The 16997-nt window shown below is 55.6% G+C and overlaps 5 protein-coding genes across 5 annotated transcripts; 2 read left to right on the top strand and 3 right to left on the bottom strand.

Annotated features, from left to right (window-relative positions):
- Positions 1–1111: 1111 nt before the first annotated feature.
- On the bottom strand, positions 1112–3279 carry D7B24_008068 (uncharacterized protein; the record flags this gene model as incomplete). Its single annotated transcript, XM_028642164.1, has 2 exons — positions 1112–1927; positions 1993–3279. 2 exons carry the CDS (start codon positions 3277–3279, stop codon positions 1112–1114), a joined length of 2103 nt encoding a protein of 700 aa, XP_028498536.1.
- Positions 3280–4237: 958 nt separating this feature from the next.
- On the bottom strand, positions 4238–6246 carry D7B24_008067 (uncharacterized protein; the record flags this gene model as incomplete). The annotated part of the gene is made up of 4 exons (XM_028642163.1): positions 4238–4853; positions 4912–4956; positions 5018–5781; positions 5836–6246. The coding sequence occupies 4 exons, from the start codon at positions 6244–6246 to the stop codon at positions 4238–4240; spliced, it is 1836 nt and encodes a 611-aa protein (XP_028498535.1).
- Positions 6247–7463: 1217 nt separating this feature from the next.
- NLRC3 (NLR, CARD domain-containing protein 3) lies at positions 7464–9533 on the bottom strand (the record flags this gene model as incomplete). Its single annotated transcript, XM_028642162.1, has 1 exon — positions 7464–9533. The coding sequence occupies one exon, from the start codon at positions 9531–9533 to the stop codon at positions 7464–7466; it is 2070 nt and encodes a 689-aa protein (XP_028498534.1).
- Positions 9534–10970: 1437 nt separating this feature from the next.
- Positions 10971–11915, top strand: D7B24_008065 (uncharacterized protein; the record flags this gene model as incomplete). The annotated part of the gene is made up of 1 exon (XM_028642161.1): positions 10971–11915. One exon carries the CDS (start codon positions 10971–10973, stop codon positions 11913–11915), a length of 945 nt encoding a protein of 314 aa, XP_028498533.1.
- Positions 11916–12893: 978 nt separating this feature from the next.
- D7B24_008064 (uncharacterized protein) lies at positions 12894–14132 on the top strand (the record flags this gene model as incomplete). The annotated part of the gene is made up of 3 exons (XM_028642160.1): positions 12894–13005; positions 13064–13884; positions 13932–14132. The coding sequence occupies 3 exons, from the start codon at positions 12894–12896 to the stop codon at positions 14130–14132; spliced, it is 1134 nt and encodes a 377-aa protein (XP_028498532.1).
- Positions 14133–16997: the final 2865 nt, after the last annotated feature.

Genomic DNA, 16997 nt, shown 5'->3' with positions numbered 1-16997 from the left:
GCGTTTGCTTGACGTTATGACTAAGCAAGCCTGCAAGCATTATGTCGGGGTGGTGTGTTGGAAGACGGAGGGAATAGGTCCGCAGCGGACGGCGTTAGTATCGTGAGTTTTTTGCGTGGGACGTAGGGTGCTGTTGTGAGAAAGAGGGGTCAGGGGTTTAACGCAGTAGTGGTGGGGTCTGTGTGGTGGGACTTTTGGCTTGGTTTGGCCATATATCTGATATTTGGCGCATGTTCGTTGGCAAACGAAGTGCGTGAGCATAATCAATTGGGTAGTAGAGGATATGTTGGGAATTAGGCGTATCTCGTTGAAGAATATGTTCCCGAGCATGTCGTGGGAATTAAGGTGCATGTGTGCAAAACGTCGAAATCTACCTGACTTACTATACACCTGCGCTGATTGACATACATTATGCAACCTCACTACCCGTGAGTTCGGTACGGTGACCATTTCGAGAGGTATACTTGGTCAGATCACCGGAACTCTGAGAAAGACCGAGATTGGTGCCGGTAGGACTATTGGAGGGAGATGAGGTGCACCAGCCCGCTGCCCCTAGATTCCGACCATCAAGCTTTGCAGATGTATTCCATATGCTACCCACTTCTTGAATTGACTGGCAGCTCATAGTATGTCTCGCTGTGTAATGGCCTCAACTCTCGGGTCATGGCCTTTGCCAGATGCGTAATCCAAAATGGCCAGCATTGTCACTCGTATTTCATAATGGGTGCAAAGGGTATGAAGGACTAGTGAGTTACTGACATAGGGCAACAGGTCCAAGTCACAATGACATCTCCGACCAAATATCTTGGTTAAACGATCACAAGACAATTTATGGTCCAAAGCGGTGTTGACCGAAACCTAGTGCAAGAGTCTATCCCAAAGGAGAATGAGAAGCATAAAAGAATCCCGAAAGTAGTATTGCTGTACTCATAGAAGAGTGGACTCATGAAGCGAGCCAAGAAAAGCCGAACACCAAAGGAGCCACTGGACTGACAAACAGCAAGTATACCAAAACAATTGTTCAATATTGTAACAGAGGCATGCATGGCACACCGCACTGGGGTATCTCATAAATCATGCAGGAACCTCCTCCGACTATACACTGCGCTCGTCACGCATATTCCTCCTCTTCAGGAGAGCCCTGCTTCACAGCGTAGCCCTCGACAAATCCATGCGGGTCACAGACCCTCTCCAGACTGATGCCATTTGCTGCGATCCAGCCCCGAACAGCCTCCTTGTCGAGCCTCACCCTGGGCACATCAGGCACGGGCTCCGGCTCTCCAGCATCACCGACGTCCTCCATAGCCCCGTCTCCATCGTCACCCGCAGCAGGGCGGGAAACCTCGGGCTTCTTTCCCGGCCCAACGCCAGCATCCTGCAGCAAGCCCATCTCCCTGAGGGTGATGAGGCAGTCGTCGAGCGCGATCCACGTCCCCCTGCTGCAGTCGCCCACGTCCACCAGCGTCTCCTCGCTGCTGTCAAACACACCAGCGATGCCGCCGATGCCCAGGAGCCATCGCGCAATCTCGCCGCCCCAGAACCGACGATAGCCTTTCCTCCCGAGGTCGGAGATGGGCTTCTCCGGCCCACCGAGGACGCCCTCGCGGCGGCTGATCTCATAGGAGACGCCCATCAGCAGAGCGCCGAGGCCCTTGCGCTGCCATGGTGGGAAGACGAGGATGCAAGCGAGGTTGTTGTTATCCCACGACATCTTCTCCTTGGAGAAGAAGCCGACAATGTGCGGCCTCACGGGCTTCTCGTCGGACGTGTCGACGGCGGGCTGCGATGGATCGCCAGGCGGGCCCGTTGGCGGCCGAGCAGGTGGGGTGTAGACGAGCAGAAAGTAGGTAAACCCCGTGACGTCGAAGAAGACCGACTTGTTATCCAGGAAGAGCTTCGCGAACAGGGAGAGATTCTGACAGAACAGCTGCAGCACTGTTAGCCACGTCTTCATCCAAACCAGGGGACCAAGAAAAGATGGCGGAAACTCACGCCGTCTACCTCCCCGTCTACCTCCCACACACTCCACTCACCCTGATCCCGCACAACCTCTTCGACGTGCCGTATGCCGGCGTTCGCCTTCTTCCCCGGCCCTCGCTTGACCTCCGGCACAGCCCGCAGCACCGTCCGGCGTCCCCGAGGGTGGACGTAGATCTTCCGCCCGGGCGGCGGCCCCGCGCTGCGCTCGCACACGTGCACGTGGCCCAGCCACGACACCAGCTCCTTGGAGTACTTGAAGCAGCACGGGCACACGTACAGCCGGTCGAGCATGGGCGCGTCGCCGCCGCGCCGGGCGTGCGCCTTGGCACCAGCCTCGCCCGCGTTATGCTGGCCATGTCCGTCCTTGCCGCCGTTTGAATGCTGCGCGTGGCTGGGCTTGCTGCTGGCGTGGCCGGAGGAGATGTCGCCGAGGAGCTCCTTGCCGTAGTAGGAAGGATACCACGTGCGGAAGCAGATGTCGCCGAGGACGACCTTGTCGATGTTGCGGTCTGTCCTCGGCGTCGGCATGGCCGTCTTCTTCTGGGCTTCTTGCTTCGTGGGGTGCTGGGGCAGAGCAGACGGCGTTCGTGGAGAGGTATGCGTGATGGCTGGAACGGGGATCGGCGTGTTGGTCGGTCTCGTCGGGTACTGATAGGGAGCGGGATCGCGCACCCGCGCCAGCTGCTGTTTGCTGTCCGGCACGCTGGGTTGGGGCTGGAGTGAGGGCGGCAGGCTCGTGGGTGGGCTGGGTCGCATCAGGGTTCTCGTCCATGGCTGTGACTGTGGTTGAGGTGCCTGGTAGGTGATTTGCGGCGCAACAAGGCCATTCGCTGGTCTGACATTCTCCTTTGCTTCCTTGACGGCGAGGGGTGGCTGATGGTTGATGGCCACCATGCTGGCACCCCTTTGCCTTGTAACGCGCGGTGCTTGTGTCGTTTGCTGCTGCGTTGGCCCAGGCTGGGTGCTCGGTGCGGAGGGTGGGACAGCTCGTGTAACCGTTTCGACCCCAGGGTTGATGGGAACAGGCACAGGAGTGTCTGTCGTGGTTTTCGGCTTTGGAGGTCTTCCTCGTCCTCGCTTCGTCTGCACAGGCGATTCAGCATCCGAGGGAGCTGGGATTGTGGCCGGTCGCGGCGGCGATGCGTGTGGTGGCGGCACTGGAGGGAGTATCGGAGTCTGACGCGTTGCGCGACGCGTCGTAGCTTCGGTGGTGGGGGGTGGGGGAGCTGTGATGGCAGGCGGGTCGATGGCTTCGGAGTCGTCGTGAGGTCGTTTGCGCTTGTGTGACTTGATCGGCATCGTGAAAAGGGTTCAATCGTGCAGCAGGACGGTTCTCCAAGAAGAAAAAGCAAAGCGGCGCCGGTGTGTGGCTCGCGGCGCGAAATCCTCGTACCGAGGCCCTGGGTGGTGAAGCTCCAGTGAAGAGATGTCGATTCGCTATGACTACCTATCGCGCGCGAGTGTAATCAATCAGCGCCGCGAGATGGGCGCAAGAAAGTTTTTCAGAGCGAAGTCGCATTGACACTAATTTTCAGATTCACTAAAAATGAGGAACGATGATCGCGGGTGACCCCATGCCTTCGCGTACCCGATTGAAGTGTTGATGGGTTCGACCATGTCTTGCTTGCCGTGCATTCCCCGTACATTCCCCAGTGTTATCGATCAAATCGCTTAGTGTACTATTTTCGGCTTGAAGACTCCATTCGCATCGTACTACTACATATACCTTTTTGGATACTGACTTCCTCCTCCTCTCACCATCGTCGTCGAACAGCCTGCAATTCTTCCTCTACTCTCCCTCGGTGTCCCAGCGAGACCTTCATCATGAAGTTCAGCAACCTTCGTCATGAAGTTCAGCGAGATGGCTGATCTTAACCACTTGGTCAGTGTTCAGTCTGCGGCAGCATGTCAACCTCACTGAGGCCCCTGTAATCATAGGCATGACTTAACAGCATTCATGATTACTACCCATTGCCTCACTACCTAATTCAGCGACCTGGGATCTGCCGCGTCAGCATTTGCGAAGGACCTCTGCACGAGATCCTGATTTTTCAGACCATAGCCTGCTTTGCTCACCACTGCCGTCTTGTCGATGCAGGAGCATACCCCTTTCGAATGTACCTAGCACGTCTTTCGGTCACTGTCACTTCCATCACCAAGAGCCAATACTGGGTTAAAAAACCCTTCATACAATCAATGCACGACGACCGCTCATTTTTCTCTTCACCACACCGTTCAGCTATCTACGTGAATTGGCTTACGGTTTCCCCTCGGGAGACCAGTCGTACCAGCCCATGTCAACCTCGTCGATGATGCCCCACTGGTCGACAAACTGCTTCATCTTGTCATTCATGCCCTCGACCGACAGGATCTCATATACCGTCCTCCAGGCACTGTTGACAGCGCCGATGATCCACGCGTGGCCCGAGCTGAGCGCCTCGCCGCCAAAGTGCATGTGACCATTGGCGGCAGGCGTCATGAGCCAGGGCATGAGACTGCTGAACTCGCCGGGCCCAAAGATGGCAAACGCGCCGTTCGAGTACGCCGAACCGTACCAGTCGTAGACGTGAAAGTCGACGAACTCAGACTCGAGGAACTCGTACGTCACGCCGTTCAGCTCGGCCAGGTCCCGCAGCGTCACCTCGACCAGCGTCTTGATGCTCTCGGGCTGGTACGGCTCCTGGTTGGTCGGATTGTGCGGGTTGAGGTAGGATCCGAGGCGCGAGGCGTCCTGGCCCCAGGTGTAGCTGGCGATCATGGTGCCGGGCGCCCCGGGTACGTCGATGCCGTACGAGGGGTATACACAGCGCCGGATGGGGAGGTCGGTGAAGGACTGTCCGCCTTGGAAAGGGCCAGTCGCCAGCTTCTCCCACCTGAGTTTCGTCAGCTACGGAGTCGTTCCTCTTGGTTCCGCACGCGAGCGCATCTTACCAGCGAGTCTTGAACTTGAGGCCAATCTTGGCAGCAGGATCATAACTACATCCATCGCGTCAGTAAAACTCGAACACATTCTCCAGGGTAGGGGAACGGCACAAACTTCAGGCTGCGAATAGCAGTGTTCTGGTAGTAACTCAGTCCCAGCTCCGTCATGTTGATGATCTGAAGAGCACCCAGCGGAGCCGTGGAAATGACATGAGCATAGTCATACTCGTCAGCGCCGTTGACGACCATCTTGAGCGTGCCGTCAGGCTTCTTCTTGACGTCCGTCACCCTATGGTTGAGGACGGGCTTGTTTTTGACAATGAGATTCATGGCCTTGGTAATCATATCCATGCCGCCGTTGATGAGAGTCCACTTGTTGATGTCGGCGCTTGTGAAGATCCACTCCTCCAGGACGGCCTGGGCCATGGAGTAGGTGTCGTAGTGGCCGGTTGCGTCGTTCATCGTCTCCATCCAGTCAACTTCGCTGTTGGTGAACCCCTTGGCGAGAAGGAAATCCCTGACACTCATCGAGTCGTAACTCATTAGTTTGTTGAATCCCGTCGTAAAGTCGTCCGAGAGGGCGTTGACCATGGTTTGGACCTGGTCGGACCAGACCTCAGACGCCGAAAGAGCATCAAACGTGGCGTTGAACAAGGGGACATCGTATCTCTCTGCCGACGCAGAGTTCGGCTCCTGGATGAGGGCCGTGACGCCGTTGAAACGACGAAACGTGTTGTTCGTCTGAAAGACGTAACTCTTCTGGACGACTTGATCCCGCTCGGAAACGCGAGCGTTCAGATATGGGATCAAACTCCAGGATTCGTTTCCAATGACGCGATCCATGTATGGCATGGGTGGAAAGCGCATCGCACCGACGTCCTGAAAGCCGTATTAGTGACATCTCGGGATTCAACGGTAGCGATTCGGGCTCACATAGTAGTCATAGTACGCCGGGTCTTCTGGCGTGGACTTGTCCCAAGCCGCTTGGTCAAAGCGGTGGGTGAATATTCGACCTCCGACACGACCGGACGCTTCGTGGATGTCGTAGTCGATGTCCAGAGAGTCCAGGATCATGGCGGCGTACAAGCCAGCAACGCCACCGCCAATGATACCGACCTTGAAGGGCCCGTCCTTGGGCGACGGGCATCGACTGTGGTTGCTGTAGCCGGAGTCGCCCACGAGCTTCCGGAAGAAGGCCGCACGAGGGTTCCCGGCGGCCAGCTTCCCGTCATTGCATATGTCCTTGGGCGACTTGGTCGCCGTCTTGGACTCGTGGGCAGGCAGGGCAAGAGCATTGCCAAGCAGCAAAGCTGTAAAGAGTGAACGAATGGTAAAGAGTGACATGGCTGCGAACAGCTGTAAAGAATGAATAGAGGTCAGTTGGTGTTAGTCGGACCAGGGTTGATCGGCGAAACAAAGCTCCCGAGGAGCTGCCATCATCAACTTTATAGACAACCTCGCACGCGTCGATTTTCAAAGCTCATAGACAACACATGGGATGTTGGAAGTCGGCGTATCATTTTTTTTGTCTCACTTTCCACGAGCCAGAGAAGCGTATCCTGGGGAAATGTCTTGTGTCCACGAGACGGAGCTCGCTCCAGGCCCTTCAGCCCCTCAGGTCCATCCCTGGCAGCATTCCTCCACTTCACAACTAACACGTATTAAGTCCGCCCCTGAAGCCTTGTTCGCGTTAGAGTCCGAGCTAGATACTGACCGGGTAAGGCTGAATTGACCACGGTTCGAACCTCATGGGACAGGCAAGTCCCGTGGGAATTTCCTCGCAGACCAATTCCCTTTCGCATTCTCCAGACCCAAACATGTCGAACGCCATCGAATTGGAATTTGTGAATACCATCTCCCTAACATTTTGAGCTCTCCCCTCCCCAGGCGATCTCAGATGGATGTGACACGTCTGTTGCAGGCCAACCAGCCCCGAGGACTTCGCAAGTCACGCAGACGCTTTGAACCCGCCACTGGCTCAGTGCAGCCACTGCATTCTCGACGCAACGCGCTGCGTGCCTTGTGCAACCGCTGTTCAACGTCTTCGTCCATTGCAGAATAACATTGGGCTTCACAGCAAAGCGCGGCGTACGAACCGCAAGCAAGATTTTGTCTCGCGCATCTAATGTCTTGTAGTGGCCTGATTTTACCAAGACCATCAGCCTCGAGATATGATTAGCGCGCCAAGTTGCCTTCGATACTGTCGTATCTTTTTACTCTGGCCCATGTTACAAGGTTGGGAGTGTACCTGGGAGGAGGTCAACGAGGCTGCACCAAACAAGGACTACAGCGAGAAGGAGCCAGACTTACAAATGGTGGAATCGTGAGAGTCTAGCACAGGGTAACCTTGAAGCTCACTAACGCTTATTCTTGGGGTATTGGAAGATGAAGGAAAACAACTCGATTAAAATGGTTGAAATTGCGTGCTCATGAAAGGAGTACGACCGAGGCCTCTAGAACATGAAACCACATTGCCGGAACTGAAATACGTGCTAAACTTCAAAGCGCAACTTGTTTTGCGAAGACCCAAGTCGAAGGTTGAAAGCCTCACAGTTCACAGATCAAACTCGGCGCTTCTTGCAGCAGAACGGGCCTTGCGCCTTGATCACCCTCTCTAGCGTATCATCGCCCTCCTTCCAGTTCTTGACCAACGTCATGAGGCCTCGCCGCGCAAGGCCCATGTCCCGATTTCGATAGACGGAGTCAATTTTCCTCACGTCAGTCCGGTCGTTGGTGAGCCATCTCCGCTCCTCACCCATGAATCTGCTGTAGGTCATGTCCTCGCCGTAGACAGACCGGACGTTTGCCTCCATGTGCTGCTGTAGTGCTTGATCGAGGGCTTTCTGCTCCTTGGTCGGCGCAGTGTAGGATGAAGCGTCGCGCATCTTACTGTCGCGCGATGGGACGAACCCCAGTTTCTTGATGTTTGGGTCCGGGAGGATGGAGATGGCAATGTAGGCAAGGAGAGAGCTTTGTAACGCTGCTGTGGTTATCTGGCCAAGACCCAGGGGAGTGATGGGGCAGTGACCGAGGTTGAGGGAAGCCAGGGATGGGGTTGAGGTCAGAAGGTCAGTAATAGCTCGGATGGCGCCTTCATCAATGTAATTGTACGCCTGGCCTAGATCATGTGTCGCGTATGCTTGGCCGATGTCGAGGCAGCGGATGCCGGGGTGAGATGTTAGGGCTTCGCAAATTGTTTGAGCGCCCCGGGTGGTAAGGCCGATGGACTGTAAGAGCAGGCGTGAGACCTGGGGAGCGACTGCAAAGGCACTGGCAAGGGCTGCAGCGCCGTCGTCTCCGATGGGGTTGCTCGACAAGTATATCGATGTCAGGCGACAGTTGGGCGAGGCCAGGAACTTGGCGAGCGCCCGAGCCGCAGCCTCGGCGAAGCCAGTACCATTCATATATAAGTTCTCCAGAGGGAGCACCCGGTCTTTGTAGGCCGCCAGGTCAGTGAAAAGTTCGACGAAGCCAGCATCACCGATCTCAGTTTGGTCGAGATCCAACGTGCGTAGATTTCTTGTCTCGGTGATCAGCCGATAGACATCGTGGGCAGCAGCTCTGCCGAGAGGGTTGCGTTTGAGCCAAACGTTCGTGATAGCGTCAGACTTGATCATGGCGTCGACGAGAGTCTTGAAACTCGGGGCATCAATGCAGTTCCCCGCCAGGTACCAGGTGTCCATACGGCTAGGAAGTGCATTGATGAATGAGGCTATATGATGTGCACCTACTGGGCCGATGATGTTATTGCCAAGGAGGAAGTGCCTGACGTGCTCATTGGCCCGCAGGCTGTTCATGAGGTCGCCGATATGATCAGGACCCACGACCTGTTTGCAAAGATCCATGCGACCATCCTCATACACAACGCCTCTCTGGAACTCGGCGCCCTGGACGTGATAGTAAGGCTCGCCGTTGCCATCGTCTAGCGCATGTCCAGTGGTTGAGGCGCCGAGCTCGTGTGTCCCGCCCTGTTCAAGATGGTGGAAGAATGGGGCCAGGTCATCAGCCTCGGCAACTTGCACCGGCATGGGGAGTGCCTGAGGTCCCTCGAGGGAGATGGGATGGCTGTCTTTATTCCAAGGGCCCTGTGCCAGGATGCGAGAGGCCCAGACCGGTGCAGGAACGCCCGGGTCAGCCTGGCCAGTCAGACCATGACGAGTGCGACCGTTCCTTACGGTTGCGACTATCATGTCGTATCTTCGCTGGAGCACTGCCCAGGCATGCAACTTTACGCGGTCAGCATCATAGCGGATGATGGGCGAGAGAGAGCCAGCGTGGCAGGGGAAGAGAAGATCCGCGATGGAGCCTGCCAGCATGGCGCGGTTGGATTTTCGCCGTGGTAGGTCGTGGAGAACGTCATCGATCCGGACTTTCATCAGAGGGAGTTCGAGTATCTCATCAGGGGTATATGCGTAGGCGTGATCGAAAGCAGGCGAGGTAGCGTGGAGCAGGTTAAGATACTTGCGGCAGAGCGACGCCAGTATAAGGGCCTCGTTGAACTCTACTGCATCGACCCGATCATCGTTGTGTATACGTTTGGAGGTGCCCCGGGATGCAGGGAATGTCTGATATTGGCTGAGTATCGATCGAGGTGCCGGTTGGGGCAGCTGGATATGTGTTGCAGCAGCCATGGTAGAGAATTGACACCGAGGCTCTGGCGGGAATGAAGGCAGGAGCTTGTATTATCGCAGGATGCACCAAGGATACAGCCATTCAGTCAACGGTTGTGATGATGTTCTTTTATATAATCCAGTCTCGATGTTGCAGGGCTGAAAGATGGACGAAGAGAGGATGGCTAGCGCAGATGCAGTCTGTGCGACTCGAGTGGCTGTGATCTTCCACCACCTTCCCTGATCGAAGATGAGGCGCGCCTGCCTAAGGTGTGGGCACTAGAAGCACCAACCGCAAACCACAATGGAACAACCCCATGCAACTTGCGCCTGAGTCACATCAAGATTGACATTCATGTCAACCAAAGGGCGCAGGGTGCCAACAGGCCAAAATGTCGAGAGGAACCTGGCAGGTGGTCAGACCTACATGCGAGGGCGGGAGCCAAATGAAGCTTGACCGCCCCAACGTGTTCGGTGTGGTTGTTCATGGTGCGTGGGGCTGTTTCGCTGAAGGCTCGGTAACAGTACCCTCCACGACGACAAGCTTCCTTCGCGTTTGCGGGCTTCTATAAGGCGGATCTCGTTAGCTTGGCCATTTCTGCGAAATGTTGCGCTTCGTCATATCAATAATACCTCGGAGGCTAGCTTCTATGCTGCTCGCTACACGAAGATGATGGTCTTACAAGTCAAACCTCAAGTCCCCACCTGCTCCCTGCTCCCTGTAAGGTAGGTAGGTAGGCAATTCAGATACTAGGTGATGAGAGCGGTGCGACACTGAGATATTGAGCGCCGACAATTTTCGCATCTACATGTACTGCGTCATCAGAAACAAAACTCCGCCAAAGTCCGCAGAGGCTCCGTCCGCTCTAGCACCAACAAGGCAACATGGTTGTGAACAATGAGAACGATTATCAAGCAATAGCCTGACATGATTACTATACTCTACCAAAACTTTCTGCTCGAGTATTGGTCCGCTACCCAAGTGGGTGAAACCGCATGCTCTCTTGTTCATACTAACCTAATCCCGCATGACTTTCAGCGCAATTGAATATGTGAGGAATTGAGTTTCGCGGCCCTCTTACGCTTTTCAGATGCTGTGCAAAATGCCTGGCGTCATCGAGATTCTACCTCATTCGCCCACCTCCAATCTACCAAGTCTGAGGTACTTGGACGAGGTATGATGGCGTAAAAGCCGACCCGCCTTCCTAGCTTCTCGTTGTATCGAAAGGTATCAATGGGCCACCGATCAGGCCTGCGGACATTACATGGTAGCGTAGCTGGAGACTTGGCGTCGAGGTCCGCAGCAGACATGATACTAATTATTCAGCATCCCAACGGCGGAGTGTATAAGTAGAACTGTAGAGTCTCACCACCGCCCGTATGCCACACAAGTCTTCTCTCAGAAAACATAACTTCCGGAATACTCATCGAAAACACCCCAATCGAACCCATCACACGATGACTTCCGCTTTCCTCGTAGTTGGTGCCACGGGCAACACAGGTAAAGCCGTTGTTGCTACCCTGTCGGAACTCGTCAAGGCCAGTCCCACCTTCTCGAACCACAAGATTCTGGCCATCACAAGATCCGCAAGCGGCGCCGCAGCACAGAAACTCGCTGGTCTGCCTGGCGTCGAAGTTATCGAGTATAGCTGGGTGGACATCACGGCGGACTGGCTTCGGCAGCACAATGTCGCGAGGGCCTTCATCGCAGCCCACAATGAGCCGACTCAGTTCGCCGAGGAGTCTACCTTCCACCTAGCCGCACTGAAAGGAGGCGTCGAGTACGTCGTGCGCATCTCGACGACGGCGGCGAACGTGCGTCCCGATTCCGAGGCCTACTACCCGAGGGCCCACTGGGCCATCGAGGCCCTGCTCAGCTCGCCCGAGTTCAAGCGCCTACAATGGACGTCACTTCAGCCAAATGTGTTCACGTCCTTCTACCTGCAGACAGCGGCAACTCTCGTCAACGAGTTCCGCAAGACCGGACAGCAAAGCCCTTTGAGGCTGATCGCGGCGGAAGACGCACCCGTCGGCATCGTTCATGCGGACGACGTCGGAGAGTTCGCCGCGCGGCTGCTCGTCGAGGAAGATGTGGCGGCGCACAACGGGGCCAAGTACGTCTTGAACGGTCCAGAGGACATCACTGGGCGGCAAATCGTGGCGCTCGTGGAGCAGGAGATCGGTACCAAGGTCGAAGAAGTCCACTACAAGGACATGTCGTTTATCGACTACCTCGTGGAACATAGCCCTGGGCCCAAAGCTCTTACTGAGTCGATAAAGCATGCTGGCGTCAAAGCTTGGGAAGGTGAATGTACGGCATCGACAACCAGTGAGGAGGTCCTCCATCTGGCAGCACCGAAGACGGCGCCTGCGGCCTTTTTCAAGACCTTGTTGCAGAACTAGTATCGTCTAAATAAAAGGGTGTTCTCACTGTCGTGTTTCGGATGGTCGTGTGGTCCTGTGTAGCATTGTGATGCTGCTATGTTCATACTGACCATCAACATCGTCCGGGAGACCATTCCCGATAGGTGAGAATGCTGGCTGTCATGAGTAAAATGACAGCCAGAGCTATTCTGCCCGTGGATTTCCCTCGGGCCAGCTGGCACAGCATTCAAGGCAGATGCTGCGCCGAGACTGCCAGGAGCATGACGGCGAGCATGCAGAGCATGACGGCGAGCATGCAGAGCATGTCGGCGAGCATGCAGAGCATGTAGAAGTCAACACGAATGGGCAAGCAACAGACGAGAGAATGGGCGGGGGAGGTAGGAAGGCACGACGTCACGAGGGGCTTGGGTTCCTGCCTGGTGGACGCTGATCCAGGGTCCATCATGAGTCGTGTCTCCGCCAATCACACCATCTGATGTCACGACTCTGTCTCCACATCTTCGTGTGCCAAAGATGTAGACCCCTCATCGAACTCACTGCCCCCGCCATCGCCTACAGCCTGTGACACGAAACCGTCGACGTGCATTTCGGCGCTCCTCCGCCACTCCTTGCCCAGCATCACTTGCCCAGCATCAACATCGTGTGATCGCCCACATGGTATAGCCCACACCAACATTGGTTGCACTCAGCTCAAGAGGTTCTACCGTGCGTGGCAGGTCTGCAGCTTGCGACGTCACTACCGTGTTTGCCTCGACCACGAAGAGGACCACCATCGTCACCCCACGTCGCGTAACCACACCACTCCCACGTCGCCCTGCTGGACGCCTTCACCTACATATTAACCCACGGCAATTCCGCCACGTCGCAGGCGTTTTGCTTGACTTCTTACCCTCAAGATTCAGACTGTATTTTCTGTCGACGCAGGTCAGAGTAAACAATCCATATCTCAATATTGCCATTGCTCTGTGAAGACGATACTTCTTCTCCATAATCATCATGACGCCTGATGTGATTCGGCCCGTCGCTGCCGGGGGAGGACTGCCAGTAGTAACCAAAATGCAGGACCCCAAGGAGAAGTTCTACCGCCATTTCCAGGTCGAAGTGACTTGTAAGCGATCCTTTCTGGAGCTTTGTATTTGTTCGTCTCAAATGATAACACAGTAAAGCCCTCCAAGACCAAATAGATCGCCTGTCTACCATTGCTGCTGTTGGTGGCGAAAGGAAGGATGCCGCCGATTCCATACTGGCTGCCATCTCTAGGTTGTCCAGTGAGGTTGCCGATGCCTCGGACTTCGTCCCCTCCTACGACCAACGGAACTATGCCCAAGCCATCAAGACCCTAACAGACAAGCTCAATGTGACAACCGCCAAGCTCGCACCCCGATCCAGGTTTCAATTCAAGTCCCGTATCCAGCCTTCAAGCGCCAAATCAGATCCTCGCGTACTCTCCAACAGCAACGACACTGCCACCTCACAAGCTGCCAGGACACCCGCCGCGAGCACCGCCTCCGAGGCGCAAGACACGATTGCACCGCTGGCCCCAACGACGGTCCGGAATTACAATGATGAGATGGCACAGCCGTCGACTTCTCACATCCGCAAACCTAGTTTCTCTACCGCTCGCGACATCGCCATCTACGGCCAAACCGACCTGCACATCCTGCTGCCCGCCACCGCCAGCCATGCCACCTCATCCGGCCGCCTGACCGACATTTCCGGTTGCGTTGTGGACATGTCGCGTGCCACGGGCAGCGCCGCACCATTCGCAAACCTGGCACTCAAAAACATTGAACGGAGTCTCGTGCTAGCCGGTAACGTCGATGGGCCGGTGCATATCACGGGAATCCGCAACAGCATTCTCGTCGTGTCAGCACGGCAAGTACGAATTCACGAATGCCACAACGTGGACGTTTATTTCTACTGCGGGAGCAGACCCATCATTGAGGATTGCTCACACATGCGATTTGCCCCGCTCCCTAGGTCCTTTGTACGTGAAGACCTGACATGGCGGCAGGACCGTGCTGACTGGTCTAGGAATCACCCGGTGATGACTCGAAGAATCAGTGGGACCAAGTCGATGACTTCAAATGGTTGAAGGCTGAAGCCAGTCCGAATTGGAGTGTGCTTCCCGTGGACGAGAGGTTGGAGGAGAGGATTTGGTCGGACGTGGTACCAGGAGAACCAGGCAAGGGACTGAAGGATATTCTCCAGGCAGTCAAGATCGCCAGGGGTTGAGGGATTGTCGGGTACGGCCAAATGGCATGCATACAAACTGCCCGGGGAGCGTCATGCATTGTGTGCTTACATGATCTGCATATATATCCATGATTGAATAGCCTCTCACGTCGTCTTCTGAAGTCAGTATCCTCCAGTGTGGCACCGGTCGGTAGGGAACCCCGGATTCCTTGAACCCCCGACCTGCCATCCCTGCCAACCACCCGTAGGGGGCTAGGCAGCACATGACCCACACAAGGTACAATGAGCACGGCCATGGACGACATGGTAACTTACAGCACAAGAAAAGAACTATTGAATACCCAGGAGTCTGTTTGTGACCAACAGCCTCGTTCCGCGGCAACACCTTCCAATAGAGAGGCACCTAAACATGCGTCCAACAGGATTTCACGACGCTTGAATACAGCATGGCGCAAGCTAGAGCTATGACACTGTTAGCAACAACTGGATGTACTCGGGGATTGTCCCAGGGCTGCTCACTATACATTCATATACATATCTTTTACCGGGATATGCGTGCTGATGCGTGAGCATAGCCAGTAGCAGGAACCGGAGTCTTTCGCACACGCAATGACCCGTGTCGCGTAGTCCGCAGCAATAACCGGTACGCTATTGGCATCCTGTCCCGAAAGATTCCGCCATGAGGCTCGACTACAAAGATCATGGAATCTGGGCACAGCGCACCAATTTCGATCCACTGGTGTTGAACTCCTACAAGGGGCATCATATACGTGATATCCACGACTTGATCATGTTGAAGATGTCGGCGACTGGCTCCCATTGGAACTTGATGTCAACACAGAAACCGATCGGCGGACCGGTGGCTTCCTTTTACGCACTGTCATACTACGTCCAGACTCTGTTCGAGGTGTTTTAAGCGGACCAGCGGACAGGCTTCCAGACCCTGCCGGGCCGTCGCGTGGGCAGGGAGGAGCTCCATGCGATGTTACTCCATATTGGGCAAGGATCGGCGGCCTTAAAACCTCCGGCTAGACCATCGTCGTGGCCATGGTTGGGGGGACCAGAACGACTCTTTTGGTTTGGCTAGAGATTAGCTCGCTTATCCCTCGGCGCCTCGAGTGGATGACTCTTTCCACATTAGTAGACAGGCCGGTATGTCTTCAGCTCAACCATGAAGAAGCACCCCTGAACCGTGTCCTGCACGTAAGGTAGAGGGAGTGCCAAGAGGTTGATCACGGAAGCCCACGAGCATCACCGGCCATGGGGAGGGGCCGGCAAATGATGGGATTTGAGGATTTCGACGAGGGGAAATCCAGAAATGCCATGTTCGGCTCCTGGATTTCGTGCCAAACATTTGTTTGACTGACCTGCATGTGGGTGAGCTTCCCATCACCTCCACCGCCCCCTCCCTCACCCTCCAACCCTAACTCACATCACCGTCTTCGCCGAAGGCCTCAGCAGGGGGTGGTGAGGGGGGCTAGGGGGCGATGACTGAAGAGCACGCCATGGGGTTGCAGTATTCTGAACGACACGATGCTCCGAGATCTGGGCGAGCGACATCGAATCTTCGCTCCATCTCTGCAAGGGCAGCTGTACAAGATGGGCATCTTGGCTCATCCCGATACGCGCCAGAGACGCGTGAACTGGGGATCGGAGCCTGCTGATAGGTCTGTGGACGGTTGCGCGCGGTGGCGCGTGTAGGTCGTGCGGATCATACATTCGGACGAGTCCATCCGGGGGACCAGGCCACCCAGACGCGCCGGGCTCCGGGATCCCAGCCACAGCTGGTGTGGCGTGGCGGAAAGGCTGGGCAAAACCCGAAGAGCCGTCGTCGCGGTGCAGGATCTACACAACGTCAAGCTTGGTGCAGAAACAGTCGCTTGGAAGTGTCCTTAGTGTACCGGGCCTTGAGGTTGTACCAGCATCGCGTCGGCGGTGTGCCCAGCCTTGCTTCCTTTGCATTTGACGTGCGGGCCGGAATCTTCTAATTCTTTCCACCAGGCTGATGGTGATGACGTTTCTACCTTTAAAAACTTGGCTGTGGAATTGGAACATGCCCGCAGCCAAAATGACGATTGTCAAGCCCCGCTCCAGTTGTAGGTGTACCTGGCAGAGCGTTGGGAAACAGGAAATGATCAACTAGGGGTCCAAATAGCTTAGTTGATCCTGTACCAACGCCTTGTTGTCCCCAAAGGGTGACTATACACCCACAGATACACTTACTCTCGGATAAAGGGATGTTCCGTCGTAGCAGATGGCATCCGATCATACGCAGTGAGTTCGAGCGGAAGAAATCCAGTTCCACTCGTTCGCTCTGAGCCAGCAAGGTGTGGAAGGACGACGGCCGAAACAGTGCTGGGCGAACGTCGATGTTGGCCAAAAGCCAGATTTCGAGGCACAGAAAGAGAGCCAGGGTTGGGTGACTAAAGGTGGGCCGGTATGGGTCTGGGCCTTTGACGTCTCCTTCGGAAGCTGGTAAGCGAATCAGAGGCCCAGGAATACTAGCACCCCCTCGGGCTTAGCTTATGCAAGGCTGTCGTGTCTTGACATTTAGCGCACCATCATTTTCGGGGTCCTTGGGGGCTTGAGGGCCTGGGGGCTTGATTGCAACAAGGCCTCGGTGTATCGGGCCCCCGTTGTAGGCTGGTAAGAAATCGATAAGAAATCGAAGATGATGGGTAGGTAATTGCGACCAGAGTACGATGCGCACTGCCTGCAGAGTCGTCTACTTGTATCACAGTTCGCTTGTCTCAATATTTCGTGAGCATCGTGGGCCTGTCTATCGCCGGACATCTATGTGGTATGACGTCAAGCTCACGACATACAGCCCACACCTAGTGGACTTCCACCCCACAGGCGACCCTGAAGGGATCCGCCTCCCCGACCAAGTACCAGACATGGCGT

This window comes from Verticillium nonalfalfae, assembly GCF_003724135.2.
Source record: "Verticillium nonalfalfae strain VnAa140/NRRL 66861 chromosome Unknown scaffold_7, whole genome shotgun sequence".
NCBI lineage: Eukaryota > Fungi > Ascomycota > Sordariomycetes > Glomerellales > Plectosphaerellaceae > Verticillium > Verticillium nonalfalfae.
The sequence above is the reverse complement of the archived record's forward strand: the minus strand, read 5'-3'. Positions and strand labels throughout refer to the sequence as shown.